Below are 17,708 nucleotides of genomic sequence, written 5' to 3'. Positions count from 1 at the left end.
CTTAGTACTAAACTGAATATTTTGCGTCCCGGGTTGAATGTGCCCCTCCAACAAAACAACTGGCCACAGTCTGGCCCCCCCATGAAAATTGCTCTAGAACCGCCCCTGTCTAGAAGACTCCCATGTCCTTTTACAATCAAATGCTTGAGTCACGTCTGAAACGTTGTTACTTTTGTATCCGATTAACATATTTTAACCAAAATAATTCTGCACACTGCATTGTAGTCCACACTTGTTGCGTATATCATTTTGCAATAAACAAAACGCCTTCTAAAAATGTATAATATGCAATCCAAGATCCACATTTTTGAAAATTTCAGATTGAAGGTTTGAATTTAAACATTGCTCTGAATCTGTTAAATAACATCTACAAATACTTTAATTGTACGGTAATAATAATATAATAAATAGAGCTGTCAAGCGATTAAAATATTTAATCATGATTAATCGCATTTATGTCATAGTTAACTCTGATTAATCGCGATTAATCACAAATTCTTTCCTATGCTAAATATCCCTTGATTTCTTTCTCATTTTAATGCTCTTATCAACATGGAGAAGTGCATCAGCTTGCCTTGTGCAAATGTTTCTTTATTGAAAACAACATTGGCATACTGATCAAAAATACAAAAAAAATTACAAAGTGCAAAGGTAAACTAGGACTCAGCCTATAGTGCAATCAAACAAACATACTGCCTTGAACATTGCAGTCAGGCTACTGCTTCTTTCGTGTGCTTGGCCATTAAGTGGTATTTCAGACTGGACGTGCTGCGATGATAGCTCAGTTCACAATGGCAAATCACACATATTACTTTGTTCTTGTCAATGGAACCATTTGGCAACTTTTTAAATATAAACTTTCCATTAAGAATCGTTTTGGCGTCCATGTCTGACTTTACATTAGCTTTTGGCCGTGGCTTGCCCCAACCGGTTTGTGTGCGGCGTGCTTGATGTTTTGTTTCCGGTGTAGCTAGATCCGGTATGGTGTAGTTTTTCTAACGTGACTAGTTATTGCTAGAAAGCAGGTGAATAATCTACGTTTGCCAAGGCAAAAAATATATATATATAAATATATATTTTGCGTTAATCGTGCGTTAAAAAATTTAACGCCATTAATATTGGTTTGAGTTAACGCCGTTAATAACGCGTTTAACGCACAGCTCTAATAATAAATAATAAACAAGCAATTATTTTTACTGGCCCTCCCATTGTTTTTAAATCAAATTGTTTTTATTTATTTTTGTTAAATATCAAATTTAAATGTGTAACACACGTTAAAAAAATTGGCGGCCAATACTCACTGTAACACCCATAAAAAAAAAAAAATGGCCTGGTCTAAAGAGCAGTCAAGCATACAAATATCTCTATTGGATGATGATTCTTCCCAACAACAACAAAGATACTATAAAGGTTAGCGCAGGTAAGAATGGCTACAGGCTAGGAGATGGTTTCTGTGATGGGCTTGATCAGCATTATCCTATTTACAGTACTGATAAAGAGCAAGTCAGAGGAACGGGCATGCAGACTGATAGGGCAAACAGGCTATTTGGAGTTTTCCAAAGATGGTGATCTTATTATAGGAGGAATATTCTCCCTAAATTCATCTCGAGTAACAGAGAATAATGGCTACCATGCACATCCCACTTCATTTTGCACAAGGTAAGAGATTTATGCAAGTGTTATACAGGCAGTCTAAGCCTGAATGATTCTTTATGCTGTGTACGTCAATTTGTGTATGCATCCAAAACCGTTTGCATTAACTATTTTATTGCATTGTGTCAAGGCTGAATCCCAGAGAGTTGCTGTTTGCCCGTGCCGTCATCTTCACTGTGGAGGAGATCAACAAAAACCCAACCCTGCTCAATGGGGTGACGCTAGGCTACAGGCTCTTTAACGGCTGTGGGACTCAGAGCCTAGTAAGAGCAGCTCTTGAAGCTGTCACAGAAGGGGAAAGCTGCCGAAAAAGAGTCCAGGCATTGATTGGTCATTCATCTTCTGGTATTAGCAAAGCTATAAACCTTTTAGTGGGAGAGCTGGATATTCCTCAAGTGAGTTTCCTTGAAGTAGCAAAATTGCAAAGTAATTTTTATTTGGGCTTTCTATGCTAAAATTGTCTTCAGTTGTATGTTTCACAATTGTTTCATTTACATATAAATATAGTAATTCATGAATAGTTAATCATTTTTTATAATTGATATAGTCAATAACATTTTATTAAACATAATCACAAGTATACTGTCTGTTTTATTTACAGATCAGCCACCTTTCTACTTGTGCCTGTTTAAGTGATAAACGTATATATCCAACATTTTTTAGGACTGTTCCCAGTGATCAGTTTCAAATTACTGCTTTGGTACAGCTCATGAAACATTTTGGCTGGCAGTGGGTAGGAATAATTAAAAGTGCTGAGGTATATGCATCTGATGGTGTAGCTGAGTTCATTAAGCAAGGAAAAGCTGAGGGTATCTGTGTGGAATATGTGATTTTCTACAAAAGGTCTAATACCGAGATAGAACATAAAGTAATAGAGCAAATGAAAGCCTCCACATCAAGCGTAGTCCTGCTATTCATGTCATTATCCTACACAAGAGAGTTATTTAAAAAAGTAGACGGGAATAAGTTACCTCGTAAACAATGGATAGGTAGTGAAGCTTGGATCTCGCAGGTAGATTTGGCTTCCCTTGGAAGTAAGAACGTCTTACATGGGGCAATGGGGTTTGCTCTGCCTCAGTCTATAATTCCAGGTCTTTCAGAGTTTCTTCTGACCCTAAAACTGACTGATGAACCAGAGAGTGTTATGATCAAAGCTTTTTGGGAAAGTTTCTTTGACTGCAGCTTCTCTCCATCAAATACCACAAAGCTCTGTACTGGGGATGAGGATCTGAGAGTAATCACTAGTGCCTACACAAACACAGAATTGAGATCTGTGAGAAATGTGTACACAGCAGTGTACTCGATTGCACATGCTCTTAATGCGTTATTGCAATGTGAAAATGGATTAAACCCCACCACAGGAAAACACTGTGTAAACAAGACTGATGTCCAGCCCAAACAGGTACAGTATGCTCAGATAAATAACTAAGTATGGTCTTATTGTCTTGCTATTTTGGATGTGTAATTATATTTACACACATTTTGTATATGTTGCAATAAGAGTGTTCTCCAATAACATAATAACATTGAATATTCTCTGTGCAGGTTCTGGAACACCTGAAGCTGGTGGATTTTACCGTACTGAATGGTTACAAGGTATCTTTTGATGAAAACGGAGAAACTGTGGCACAGTATGACCTGTTAAATTGGCAGTACAAAGATGATGACTCTGTGAATGTCATTACAATTGGGCACTATGATAGCTCTTTGCCTGAAGGACAGAGATTCAGGTTTACACAAAACACAACAATCGTATGGGCCCTTCAGAACACTGAGGTAAAATATAACTTGCAACTAAAAATAAAAAAAACATTTCAGTGACTTCATTCCTCAGAATGTCTACCACTGGTATCATTTGATTTGTGCAACATACTCATAGTCATATGTCTCTGTTAGCCTCCAAAGTCTGTTTGCCGGGATGCATGTCCTGCTGGAAGTCGCAAGGCTGTTAATAAACAAGCGCCCGTGTGCTGCTTTGATTGCTTTGAATGCCCAGTGGGAGGCATGAGTAATGACACAGGTAGGATACGTAATTCTAAAGCTCAATTGCATAATAAGTAGGATGTTTTTTTTTTTTTTTTAACAAATTAGCACATATCACACTCCTAAACACAGCCACAAAAAATCACACGGAACAGCAGGGACAATACAACTAAATATGTCTACAGGACGGAAAAGAAAAGAAAAGAAAGATAAAAAAGGAAAAATAATAAGAAGAATAATAATAATTCCTACACTTCCATAGTCTGTGGGTTATCCATTATTCAATTGTGTTTTGTAATTAAAAAAGTCTCTATATAATTCAGTACTAATGACCATGTCGATATGAAATCTTGCAGGATGTGTATTTTTTTAAAGCTCACTTGCATGATATGCCTAATTGCTACTGAAATGAGTGCTGATTACCATTAATTGATTTTCTAAACATATTGGTTTGGGTATTAACTCTCTTTCAGATTCAACAGAATGCTTTGTGTGCACTGTTGAATTTTGGCCAAATGAAAAAAAGGACAAGTGCATTCCGAAACCAACTGAATTCCTGTCCTTCACAGAAATCATGGGGACTGTATTAACTGTGTTTTGTTGCTTTGGTGTATTTTTGTCCATTTTAATATTCATAATTTTCTTAATTCATAAAGAAACACCTATTGTCAGGGCCAACAACTCTGAACTGAGTTTCCTGCTGCTTCTCTCTTTAAAACTGTGTTTCCTGTGTTCTCTGACCTTCATCGGCCGTCCCTCAGACTGGTCCTGTATGCTTCGCCACACAGCTTTTGGGATCACCTTTGTCCTCTGTATCTCTTGTGTTCTGGGGAAAACTATAGTGGTGTTGATGGCCTTCAGGGCTACACTACCAAGCAGTAATGTTATGAAATGGTTTGGTCCAACTCAGCAGAGACTCAGTGTATTGGCTTTCACTCTCATACAGGTTGTGATTTGTATTCTTTGGTTAACAATCAACCCTCCCTATCCCGTTAAGAATATGGAAATCTATATGGATAGGATCATTCTAGAATGTGCCTTAGGATCCCCTATAGGGTTCTGGGCTGTGTTGGGGTATATAGGGCTCCTAGCTATGTTATGTTTTATACTGGCTTTTCTGGCCAGAAAGCTGCCTGATAGTTTCAATGAGGCCAAGTTCATCACCTTCAGCATGGTAATATTCTGTGCGGTTTGGATCACCTTTATCCCTGCTTATGTCAGTTCTCCTGGGAAGTTTACTGTAGCTGTGGAGATATTTGCAATTCTTGCTTCCACCTTTGGCTTGTTAATGTGCATATTTGTACCAAAATGCTATATTATAATATTCAAGCCAGAGCAAAATTCCAAAAAGCATGTCAAGAGTAAGATGCAAAGCAAAGGACTCTAATGATTGATTCACATGTTTATAGGAAATATAAACCGGATTATGTATACTATGATTTCAAATCATATATTAAACATTTATAAAACACATATTGTCTTTTTTTTTAATCTATCGATAAAAGGAACAGGTGACATCAATGATGTCAGCTGTTACAAACATTAGTAAGTGTGTTTGTAGAGCTCTAGAATTCATCCAAGTCCTTTTACAATCAAATACTTGAGTCAAGTCTGAAACGTTGTTACTTTTGTATCCGCTAAATATATTTTAACCCGGATGATTTTGTATTGTAGTCCACACTTGTTGCATATATCATTTTACAATAAACAATGACTTTTAACATTTTGTAATATGCAATCCAAGATCTACATATTTGAAATTTTCTGATGGAAGGTTTGATTTTATTCATAAAATTCTCTGAATCTGTTAAAAAAGATCTAAAAATACTTTAATTATACGGAAATGACAATATACTAAATAATCACCAAATAATTATTTTTACTGGCCCTCCCATTGTTTTTGAACTATATTGTTTTTCATTTATTTTTGATAAATATCATTTTTTAATGTGTAACACACATTAAAACATGATATTTATATCTCTGCAAAATAGCAATATAACATTAGTAGAGGTCGGTAGACCAGTTATTGAGTTTTGTGGTGTTTTAATCATATGCATCCAGCAATGGAATCATATGAACACACACATACAAACACAACACACACACACACACACACACACACACACACACACACACACACACACACACACACACACACAGGATAATAAGTCATAAAAAAATCATAACAGGTCAATATATCACTATCAATATACACTGTTTATATATATATATTTCAACCTATCTTATTCATTTATATATAACATTTATGTAGTATAATTTTAATTAAGGAGCCTAGACATGTGGGTTAGGCTAGAAAGCACACATAAAAATAACTGAAATTACTCAAATGTTATATAGATATAATATTATATGATTATATACTTTTATTTAACAATTATTCACGGAGCCTGAAGTGAATAACTGTTTAGTATATACTGCACGTGAAAACACTTTTTACCGGGATTTATTTGTTTTATTAGCGGTTTATCTGTTTTTATTAGCGTGACGGTTGTCTCGCCACGCTTTGACCTCAGCTGCCTCTTGTTGTTCTCACTCTTTCTTTGCTTCCTCTGCCCCCTCACCTTCATCGGCAGGCCCACTGTTTGGACCTGCATGCTGCGACACACGGCCTTCGGGGTAACCTTTGCCCTCTGCATGTCCTGTGTTCTGGGTAAAACCATTGTGGTAGTGATGGCCTTCAAGGCCACGTTGCCTGGCAGTATAGTGGCAGGGAAGTTCGGCCCTGCCCAGCAAAGACTAATTGTTTGTTCATGCACATTGGTTCAGGTCGTTACATGCATTCTATAGTTGAGATTAAACCAAACTTTTCCAGATATGGTGTTCAAGTATAGCAATAAGGAGATAATGCTAGAATGTAACACCAGTTCTGAGATTGCATACTATGGTGTCTGAGGGTATATTGGAATCCTTGCAGTTCATGCTTAACGGCATTTACTGCGTGATTTGTAAAAATGTGATCCTTTACAAACGGAAAAAACTCACTGTACGCCCAGAAAAAAAATACATTTAGCCTGTTCTAAGGAGCAGTCAAGGATACAAATATCACTGTTGGTTGATGGTTCCTCCCAACAAAAACAAAGATACTATAAAGGTCAGCCCAGGAGAGAATCGCTACATGCTAGGAGATGGTTGCTGTGATGGGCTGGATCAGCATTATCCTAATTACACTACTGGTAAAGGGCAAGTCAGAGGAACAGGCATGCAAACTGATAGGGCAAACAGGCTATTTGGAATTTTCCAAAGATGGTGATCTTATTATAGGAGGAATATTCTCTCTAAATAGATCTCGGCTATTAGATAATGATGGCTACCATGCATATCCCTCTCCATTTTGCACTAGGTAAGAGATTTATGCTGAAAAGTAGTTAAATGCCACTTTATTTTTTCCACAGGCAGTCAAAGACTGAATGATTCTTTATGCTGTGTTTATCCATTTGGGAAGATATCCAAATTGTTTATATTTAATAATTTTTGCATTGTGTCAAGGCTGAGTCCCAGAGAGTTGCTGTTTGCCCGTGCCGTCATCTTCACTGTGGAGGAAATCAACAATAATTCAGCTCTTCTCAATGGGGTGACCCTGGGCTACAGGCTCTATAACGGCTGTGGGACTCAGAGCCTATTAAGAGCAGCCCTTGAAGCTGTCACAGAAGGCGACAGCTGCCGAAAAAGAGTCCAGGCATTGATTGGCCATTCATCTTCTGGTATTAGCAAAGCGATAAACCTTTTAGTGGGAGAGCTGGATATTCCTCAAGTGAGTTCCCTTGAAGTAGCAAAATTGCAAAGTACTTTTTTTTTAGGTTTTCTATGTTCAATTCGACTTCAGTTGTATGTTTCCCAAATATTTCAGTTAAATATAAATTTAGCAATTCATGACTAGTTTACATTTTTTTGAATTGATTTTGTCAATACCATTTTATTAATCGTAAGTATACTATTTGCTTTATTTACAGATCAGCCACCTTTCAACGTGTGCCTGTTTAAGTGATAGACGTATATATCCAACATTTTTTAGGACTGTTCCCAGTGATCAGCATCAAATTTCGGCTTTGGTACAGCTCATGAAACATTTTGGCTGGCAGTGGGTAGGAATAATTCACAGTGATGAGGTATATTCATCTGATGGTGTAACTGAGTTCATTAAGCAAGGAAAAGCTGAGGGTATCTGTGTGGAATATGTAATTTTCTACAATAGGTTTAATACTGAGATAGAACATATTGTTACAGAGCAACTGAAAGCCTCCACATCAAGCGTAGTCCTGCTATTCATGTCATTATCCCACACAAGACAGTTATTTAAAAAAGTAGACGGGAATAAGTTGCCTCGTAAACAATGGATAGGTAGTGAAGATTGGATCTCACAGCTAGAATTGGCTTCCCTTGGAAGTAAGAACGTCTTACATGGGGCAATGGGGTTTGCCCTGCCTCGGTCTATTATTCCAGGTTTTGTTGAGTTTATACTGAGCTTGAAACCTAGTGATGAACCAGAGAGTGTTATGGTCAAAGCTTTTTGGGAAAGTTTCTTTGAGTGTAGCTTCTCTCCATCAAATAGCAGAAAGCTCTGTACTGGGGATGAGGATCTGAGAACAATCACTAGTGCCTACACAAACAGAGAAGTAAGATCAGTGAGAAATGTGTACACAGCTGTGTACTCGATTGCACATGCTCTTAATGCGTTACTGAAATGTGAAAATGGATTAAATCCAACCACAGGAAAACACTGTGTAAACAAGACTGATGTCCAGCCCAAACAGGTACAATATGTTCCGATAAATAACTAAGTATAACGTGTAATTTTTTCCACACACATTATATATATGTTACAATACGAGTGTTTTCCAATAACATAATAACATTGAATATTCTCTGCGCAGGTACTGGAACACCTGAAGCTGGTGGATTTCACTGTACTGAATGGTCACAAGGTATCTTTTGATGAAAACGGAGACAGTGTGGCTCAGTATGACCTGTTAAATTGGCAGTACAAGGAGGATGATTCCGTCTCTGTGAATGTCATAAAAATTGGGCATTATGATAGCTCTTTACCTGAAGGACACAGATTCAGGTTCACACCTAACACATCAATTGTATGGGCCTTTAACAGCACTGAGGTAAAATATAACTTAAAAAAACCATTTCATTGACTTTATTCCTCCAATTGTCTACTAGAGGTATGATTTGATTTGTGCAACTAACTCATAGTTGTATAACTAATGTCTCTGTTAGCCTCCAAAGTCTGTTTGCCAGGATGCATGCCCTGCCGGAAGTCGCAAGGCCACTAACAAGCGAGCACCTGTGTGCTGCTTTGATTGCTTTGAATGCCCGGAGGGAAGCATAAGTAATGAGACAGGTAGGATACTATTTATAAAGCTCACTTGCATAATAAGCCTAAATGTTACAGAGATAAGTGCTGGTTACCATTGATCAATTTTCTAAACATATTGGGTTTGGTATTAACTCTCTTTCAGATTCATCAGACTGTTTTTTGTGTACTGTTGAATTTTGGCCAAATGAAAAAAAGGACCAGTGCATTCAAAAACCAACTGAATTCCTTTCCTTCACAGAAATCATGGGGACTGTATTAACTGTGTTTTGTTGCTTTGGTGTTTTTTTATCCATATTAATATTCATAATTTTCTTAGTTCATAAAGAAACACCTATTGTCAGGGCTAACAACTCTGAGCTGAGTTTCCTGCTGCTTCTCTCTTTAAAACTGTGTTTCCTGTGTTCTCTGACCTTCATCGTCCGTCCCTCAGACTGGTCCTGTATGCTTCGCCACACAGCCTTTGGGATCACCTTTGTCCTCTGTATCTCTTGTGTTCTGGGGAAAACTATAGTGGTGTTGATGGCCTTCAGGGCTACACTACCAAGCAGTAATGTTATGAAATGGTTTGGTCCAACTCAGCAGAGACTCAGTGTATTGGCTTTCACTCTCATACAGGTTGTGATTTGTTTGCTTTGGCTAACAATCAACCCTCCCTATCCCGTTAAGAATATGGAAACCTATACGGATAAGATCCTTCTAGAATGTGCCTTAGGATCCCCTATAGGGTTTTGGGCTGTGTTGGGGTACATAGGAGTCCTAGCTATGTTATGTTTCATACTGGCTTTTCTGGCCAGAAAGCTGCCTGATAGTTTCAATGAGGCGAAGTTCATCACCTTCAGCATGGTAATATTTTGTGCAGTTTGGATCACATTTATCCCTGCTTATGTCAGTTCTCCTGGGAAGTTTACTGTGGCTGTGGAGATATTTGCAATTCTGGCTTCCACCTTTGGCTTGTTAATATGCATATTTGTACCAAAATGCTATGTCATTATTTTCAAGCCAGAACAAAATTCAAAAAAGCATATCAAGAGTAAGATGCAAAGCAAAGGAATCTAATGATTGATTCACATATGTATAGGGAATATAAACCTGATTTTGTATGCTATGATTTCAAATGATATATTGAACATTTATATGACTGATAATGTTGATTAGAGGAACAGTTGACATCATTGATGTCACCCTCAATCATTAGTTAGTGTATTTGTAGAGGTCGAGAAGAGGTTTAGAAGCCATATCCACACTAATTCAAGTAATTGGAGATTTTTGTGACAATAGTATGGAATTCATAAATTACCATGGTGATATAATATACATTTATGTTTAACAGATTCAGAGAAATCAATCAGTCAATGTCCTTTATTTAACCAGGTATAATAATAATAATAATAATAATAATAATAATAATATTACACATTTGTATAAGGAGTAGTTGTTTATTGTTGAATTGTACATGTAACAAGTGTGCATTACAATGCATTGTTCTGAATTATATTGTTGTACATTTATATAGGATAATAAAGTAACAACATCACAGACTTGGCTCAAGTATTTGATTGTGAAATGTTGCAACACAAGCCATACTATTGCTTTCATGTTTCTTATAAGTAGGTATTCAGTGTTTCTGTGGATACCTTTTGTTATTCTATGAATACGTATTATTAGGTATTCTAGAGTATCTTAATATCTTTATTATGAATAGAGTTCATAATATCCGTCTGGATAGATTTTGCTGTTAAGTGATATTTTCGGAAAAACTTCAACAACCTCATACCCGAGAACCAGATGTATATGCCCAGTCACACCACCATGTTGTCATACGGACTGCGGGAGTGTAGTCCCCATCTCTGGGGAATAGTCAGCAGCCGGTAAAACTGTCTGCTGCATCTGGGAGAAGAACACATATCCATCCAGCACTTAATCAAAAAAGGGGATGCCCAGCCAATCCGCCAGCGGCCTAGACGATGGCCCAATTCAATTCAATTCAATTTTATTTGTATAGCCTCAAAGGGCTTCACAGTCCAAATATTAATGACACCCCCCTTTACCCAGGCCCCCACAAGGGCAAGAAAAAACTCCCTTATAATTAGCAAGGAAGAAATCTTGAGAAGAAACGCATAGTAGGGGATCCCTTCTTCCAGGGATGGTCAGGAGTGCAGACTTTTCATGGTAGAGCTTGGTAGTGACGAGAACAGTGCATTACAATAATCTAGTCTTGATGAAACAAATGCATGAATCAGTGTCTCTGCATCCGCTGCAGATAACATTGTTCTGATTCTTGAAATGTTTCTCAGATGGAAAAAGGCAATTCTAGTTATACTTCTAACATGTTTGTAACCTTGTAGACAATTGGGCCCTGTTTATTATAATTATTATTTATTATCATTTACTATCATTATTTTATTTCCATATAATATAAACTTATTTCTCGATTTCCCCTTTCTGTACCATTCCCTGCATTCACATATCGTTTACCTGTTGGTTAATTAAGCTGTCCATTAGTGATTGAGTATGCTGGATCTAATTGGCTGTATCTAAGGATGCAGACCTACGATTGGGTAGAGGGAAGTAAGCCCCGCCTTTTCACGTAGCTGTTGTCAATGCGCAGCCACACACGAGCAGACGAGAGACAAGCAGAGAAAACTAGTAGAAGTCGTAAAACTAGTATAACTGTAGAAACTGTGTTTATAAAACTATATAAAGCAGTGGAAGTGGAAGTTGAAGGAAACGGAACCGAAGTGAGACCGAATTGATGAGCGTCGGGAGTTTTATTATTTTCGGCGGAGTCTTGGCTAGGGTTTTTGGAATCCCTTGAAACCGTTGAGAGATTGGATCGAATTCCCCCTGACGAAGGGGTGGCGAGCTAGTGATGAAAACACCTCCTTATCCCAATAGACGGTGGGCCGAGACGCCGTATCAGCTTTAGTTTTTGAAAATAATGATCCCCATGGAGGGAGAACCTGGATCTTTGAAGTTTTAAAGTTTATTTTTTTCTCAATCAGATTTTCCTTGTTGGCACTCGTAATTCTTGCACATTTTTTCATAATCATAGTTTAAAGTTCGTTAAATTTTCAGGCAAACGCGGCAGCCTACTATGTCAGTGGAACCAATGGCACGCAGCGCTACAAATCACGTGATGTTATTAAACCAATCAGACGGAGATGCTAGGAACAGCTGTTGATCTAAACATTTACCTGGTGGACACATCACGAAATATTATAAGCTAAATAAGAAGCTTACACGTGTGTGGGTAAGTATTAATGTTGTTGGAAAATGCTAGCTATGTGCTAGTTATTTGTATAACCTTTGCGAGGCGGCGTGAGCTTCACGCGTGAAGCGTAGGAGACCTTAATCTATATTTCAATATCACTGACTATTCTCATCGAGTTTATATTAACATTATTCATGTCACACGATGTGAATAACCCAAATTGTTGGAGGTTAAGCTGTGGCAATTTGGCAGCTGGCCAGCGTCATTAAGAGCTTGTTAAGCCACGCACTCAGTATAAGTGTGTGAGTATAAGTAACGTTACTGGTTATTATATTGGTGTTGCCGTTATACCCAGAGAGAGGGATAACAGAAGGAATTTAAATGATCTAAAGACATGGTTCTCTGTGGTATACCCCAGTCAGCAAATTTCAAACAGTGAAGTAAACCCCCCTGAAATGTTGTTGAGCATAATGGCATGTTTTAATAGTTAGGCTAATAATGTATTGATTCATTAGATAAAAATGGACCTTTCTGTCTAAGTTTAAATTGTATTTAAACCAGCTTCGTGCCATATCAGTTATGTGAAAGATGAATTCAACTAATGGAGTAACAATATTTCCACTAGGTGATACTCCCATGGCAGACAATGAGAAATGGTGCTCAAACCATACACTGTTGGTGAGTTAACTTTTATTCTAATATCTAACTGTTAATAAATCAGAATGCTTGGTAACATATTTACAGAAACAAATAACATTAACATGAACAGTACTCTTGTTTTCACCATGTGTTCTTGAACACGGCACTGGTTGATGAAGGGTGTTAGCCTCTCATGCTGGCCCTGGAACCACTAGTCATCTTCAAATGACCTATTGCCACAGTTTGTGCATTGGCACAGGTTTGTACATGGCAGCTCATGCATTTTGCAAGTGCACCTGCCCTTAACACAGTTTGTCTTTTTACAAGAGCAGTGCACCAGTTCAAGGATTGCCTCTGGAGCTGGGGGAAGGGTCATCCAGTCCACTTCTAAGAATTCTCCTGCCATCTTCCAGCCATGACATTCAGGGGCAGGAATATCAGGCCTACAGTCAAGGCTCCTTCTGTGGACTGCAGCCTGATAGTTAGCACGCTGGATGTGCTTGTCCAAGCAGTCTTTGTTTGGAGGTAAGTCTCTCTCAGAGCACTTTCCTGACTTGAACAGCTTAACTCTTGCCTTGTTAACATCCATACACTCCTGATCATACAGGTCACATGTGAAAGCCTCCACTGCCTTGCAGAACTCTGGGGATGGAGAGAAACTTGTTCCTAGTTCTCTAAACAGGGTGATGTATTGTCTCTGGGAAATGAGCTTTTTATATGCTTTGGTTTTCCCCACCCCATATATAGCGCTCACAGTGTCACATCCAGAGAATGCATGCAGACCCACAAGCGCATCACATTTGTCTTCCCCGAGGTGGGCATGAAGCCTATTGATGTCAATAATATGTGGATTTCTGCCTTTGACTGTGTGAAAGTACAGGTGACCATCAATTTTGCTGCAGAACCCAAGAGCCAGCACAAAGACATCGGTGTCTGGGCTCTTGATTACCAGGTCACTGCTGTATTTTGCTGCATAAGCTGCATGCAACAAAAGTCTGGTGTCTGCTTCCTCCTGACTTGTCTCCAGGTCTTGAACCCGCAGTATTTGAAGTTCGTTTTTGCTTCCATTCATCTTTATAGCATGACATTTGTCCCCATGCCCAATAATGACTGTCGTGTTTCCTATTATTTTTTTTGCAGATGTGCTCCAGTGATGGAAGAAATACTCCAACAAGTTTTCTTTATTTTGCCCACATGCCAGGAATTTCACATTGACATGACTATTCTTTTCTTATTGGACACCTACCCTCTTTTTCTGCCTCCTTGTAAAATAAAGGCGCCTTTTCAAATCTTCTCTGGGCTCGTTTTATGTTTGTGATGTTGGTGAAGTGGCTGTAGCAGTCTCTGTGGTAGCCACAGTTAGCTGGAATAGCAGCAGGTTCCTGAAGTTTGAGGTTCACAGTTAACTTATTTGAAAGGACAGATAATGAAAGCACACATAATAAATAAAAAGATATATAGTCAAAGTTAATTTCCATTTTCAGTCTCTTGGCAAGCCAAAGCCAGCCATATAACTACTATATAGTATGACGACAAACCTGGGTTCTAAGATTAAATCTCAGCACTGCCTCTTCTGCCACAGTACTCTCTCTGGTACCAAGGGCTTTCCAGAGAAACAAGGCAGCAATAAATTTCCTCCATCCTGTGTCTGTAAACGGGGTTACAGGACCATCTTTTTCCGAAACATGCATACAGCACTCCATTGTTTGCTAGCTAACGTAGTTTCAACAAGAGAAATGTAGTGTGGCTAATTGCGAAGTCATTTTTGTCGGATTGACAGGTGGAAAGAACTGTACTCCGATGCCGGTACTGACAGCAGTTAAACAAAATATCCCTGGTAACCGCCAGCAAACAAAGAAAAAACTTAAACCCCCGGGAAATTTCGAGGCTTGTCATTGGACAATAACTACAATGACATCATACATGTCGGACCCCGAGCATAGCTGCCCGCTCAGTTTGCCGGAACCAGTAACTCAGACAAAGTTACCGATAAACAAAAAATGTGCAAGAGGTAAGAGTGCCAACAATTTTTGTTTAATTTGTTGAAAAATGAAGATGTTGTACACAGAAAATTACGTCCTCCCTCGGTGGGGATCGTCTGAATACACGTAATCTCCCCTTGGCCCACCATCTACAAGGAGTGGATCCGATGACCTGTATGAGAAGCATCACCTCCCATCAGGTGAACACGTTCTGAAGCGCACACGTGACCATTGACTAACTTTTTGACTTACGACCTGGCATTTTGACTTGAAGTACATTTATACATACAACAACCAAAGAACACTTGCAAGGATTTTATTTTGTTTTTATTTTATTTTTCCTTATGGACATTCCGCAGCCATTTATTGATGTTTAAAATAAATTGTTTTGAATTGTTCTAATGTTACCGGATATTGATTATTATTGAAAATTGAATATTACTGATTGCACTTGAATCTATTTTATTATTTTTCTAAAAGCCAATACAATTCATCTAAACGTAATCAGTGGCTCCAGTTGATCATTGTGTGTGTCCTTTTATTCTTCCCTCCGTACGAACCTGGTAACTAGCCCACATTTGCATATATTCTATTGCCCATTGGGGTTACATGTTGGTCAAAGCACAGTTGAGGGTCGACCAGGACACCAAGATTTTTGACAGATGCACTCTGTGGGATGGCGAAGCCATCCAACCACAGTGAGACATCCTCAAATTCTCTCTGGTCCCGCTTTGAGCCAATAATTATCAGCTCTGTCTTCCCAGTGTTAAGCTGTAGGAAATTCTGTGACAAACAGGACTCAACCCTCTGGATCTGGGCTGAGTCCCCTTAATCTACAGGAATGAAGAGCTGGGTGTCATCCTCGTAGCAATAGAAACTAATTCCGAAGCTGCGGATAACGTCGCTCAAGGGAAGCATGTAGATTGCAAAAAGTAATGGACCAAGGACCGACCCTTGTGGTACGCCAAAGCATAGTTTGCAGTGTTTCGATTCTGAACCCTCATGGAGCACAAATTGTGTTCTATATGTGAGGTATGATTCAAGCCAGCCAAGAGCCGTACCCCCGAAACAACATTGTGCTCAAGACGGTGAAAAAGAGTGCTGTGGTCGATCGTGTCGAACGCAGCACTCAGAGCCGGAAGTTGCATTGAGCTTGTATTTGTAGCCAAAGCAAGAAGGATATCATTTACAACTCTTGTCACAGCAGTTTCAGTTGAGTGGAAATTCCTGAACCCTTCCAGTATCATCTACTTGAATAGAAACAATCCCAAGTTTCTTTTTGACACGGTGAAGAGTCTGACTCAGAAACAGACTCAGACCATAGGCTCCTCCATCGTGGCAGGTGAATTCATGGATTTCTTTGCGAATAAGATTCAATCGATTAGAGAGGAAATTGATGCTTGCCATGCCACTTGTCCTCCACATCCTGCGGGGCAGGATGGGGTCCTGCCCAGTAGGATGGGGAACTCTGAGGCAACTCTCATGGGGTTCAAGGCAATTACTCTGGTTGAACTTGAAAGGGTGATAGAGGCATCGAAACCAACAACTTGTATGTTGGATCCTCTCCCTTCCAAGGTTCTCAAGGAACTTCTCCCCACGTTGGGGCCTGCAATCCTCTCGCTTATGAATTTCTCGCTTTCCACAGGAATTGTTCCCTCCAATTTTTAGGCTGCGGTGATAAAACCGCCACTCAAAAAGCCTGGCCTAGATCCTGAATTAGTAAGGAACTATCGGCCTATATCGAAACTTCCTGTCCAAGGTACAGGAAAGGATTGTAGCAAAGCAAATCGTTGATTTTCTGACGAGGAACAATCTCTTCGAACCTTTCCAGTCGCGTTCCTGGCAGTAGTCAGTGCACCCTTATAGGTGAGCAGACTGTTGTGCCATGCAAGATGAAAGACCTCAAGGTTAGTCGAGCGCCATTTGCGTTAAAGGATTCTGCAGCTTCGCTTCAGGGTGCGCGTTTCTGCATTAAACCAGGGAGCTGATATTTTCAATGATCGTTTTTTAATTACGAGAGGAGCAACTGAATCAACGGCAGCAGACAAGGCAATGTTGAGGTCATCAATAAGGCACTCCACAGCAGTGGCGGCTGGTAAATTTTATTTTAGGGGGGGCTGAAAGTTTGTAAACCAAACCCCCTGCAGGGGGGTCAGGGGGCATCCTCCCCACAAAGATTTTTTGTGATTTTCACATACGAATGAAGCATTCTGGTGCATTCTGACAAAATAATAAAGACAAAATAGAACATTTCCAAAGACGAATGGAGCCGGGGAACTAAGTTTTAACTTAATTTATTTGCCTTGTAGAATTCAGCAAGATTAAAAGTGCAAATACATCAATAATATTTGGGAAGTAAACATTGTCTCTCTATCTCAATCTGTATGTGTGTTTGTGAGAGAGTGGGAGTGAGAGTGAGAGTAAAAGGGGTGAGTGTGTTACATCTATTGTGTTGGTAACTTCACTCATAAATCTATCTACAGTCAAGTATGCATTTAGACAAATACGATAAAATATCAATATAATATAGGCAACCTTTTATGTGTGGTTGTTCAAGACACACTGAAGGCATGATGAGTAAACCCACTTAAAATGGGCAGGGATGCATAATGTTAGTGTTAAACACTGTTTTTAAGCTATCCATTGTGCCTTGCCTAACCAGGATGTCCAGCACAGAGTAAAGGAAGCTAGATTACACCACTGGCAATATATTATAAAAAATAACATATTATAAAAAATAACACAAATACAGTCTCCTTTCATGCATATGTTCTCATAACAAAGCTTTGCTTTGAGAAGGATCTAATAATATAAATGTTAGATTACCTAATGGTCTGCACACTGCATGTGAAGCTCTCGAGGGCCCTTTTGATGAAGAATGCGTCAATGTCCT

General features: G+C 38.9%; 2 protein-coding genes and 1 long non-coding RNA gene across 3 annotated transcripts; all 3 read left to right on the top strand.

The window, feature by feature from the left end:
* Window positions 1–1,444: 1,444 nt before the first annotated feature.
* On the top strand, window positions 1,445–5,023 carry LOC307073206 (extracellular calcium-sensing receptor-like; the record flags this gene model as incomplete). The annotated part of the gene is made up of 6 exons (XM_079732909.1): window positions 1,445–1,503; window positions 1,784–1,916; window positions 2,666–3,055; window positions 3,199–3,429; window positions 3,550–3,673; window positions 4,110–5,023. The coding sequence occupies 6 exons, from the start codon at window positions 1,445–1,447 to the stop codon at window positions 5,021–5,023; spliced, it is 1,851 nt and encodes a 616-aa protein (XP_079589035.1).
* Window positions 5,024–7,925: 2,902 nt separating this feature from the next.
* On the top strand, window positions 7,926–10,039 carry LOC307073205 (extracellular calcium-sensing receptor-like; the record flags this gene model as incomplete). Its single annotated transcript, XM_079732908.1, has 4 exons — window positions 7,926–8,411; window positions 8,532–8,768; window positions 8,884–9,007; window positions 9,126–10,039. The coding sequence occupies 4 exons, from the start codon at window positions 7,926–7,928 to the stop codon at window positions 10,037–10,039; spliced, it is 1,761 nt and encodes a 586-aa protein (XP_079589034.1).
* Window positions 10,040–11,976: 1,937 nt separating this feature from the next.
* LOC307072703 lies at window positions 11,977–14,028 on the top strand. The gene is made up of 4 exons (XR_013811698.1): window positions 11,977–12,233; window positions 12,820–12,872; window positions 13,166–13,358; window positions 13,441–14,028. It is a non-coding gene; the product is annotated as an uncharacterized lncRNA (long non-coding RNA).
* Window positions 14,029–17,708: the final 3,680 nt, after the last annotated feature.

The sequence above is a fragment of the Pollachius pollachius genome (genome assembly GCF_949987615.1).
Source record: "Pollachius pollachius genome assembly, chromosome: 3".
NCBI classification, from domain to species: Eukaryota; Metazoa; Chordata; class Actinopteri; order Gadiformes; family Gadidae; genus Pollachius; species Pollachius pollachius.
Note: the sequence above shows the minus strand (reverse complement) of the source record. Positions and strands in the feature narration are given on the sequence as shown.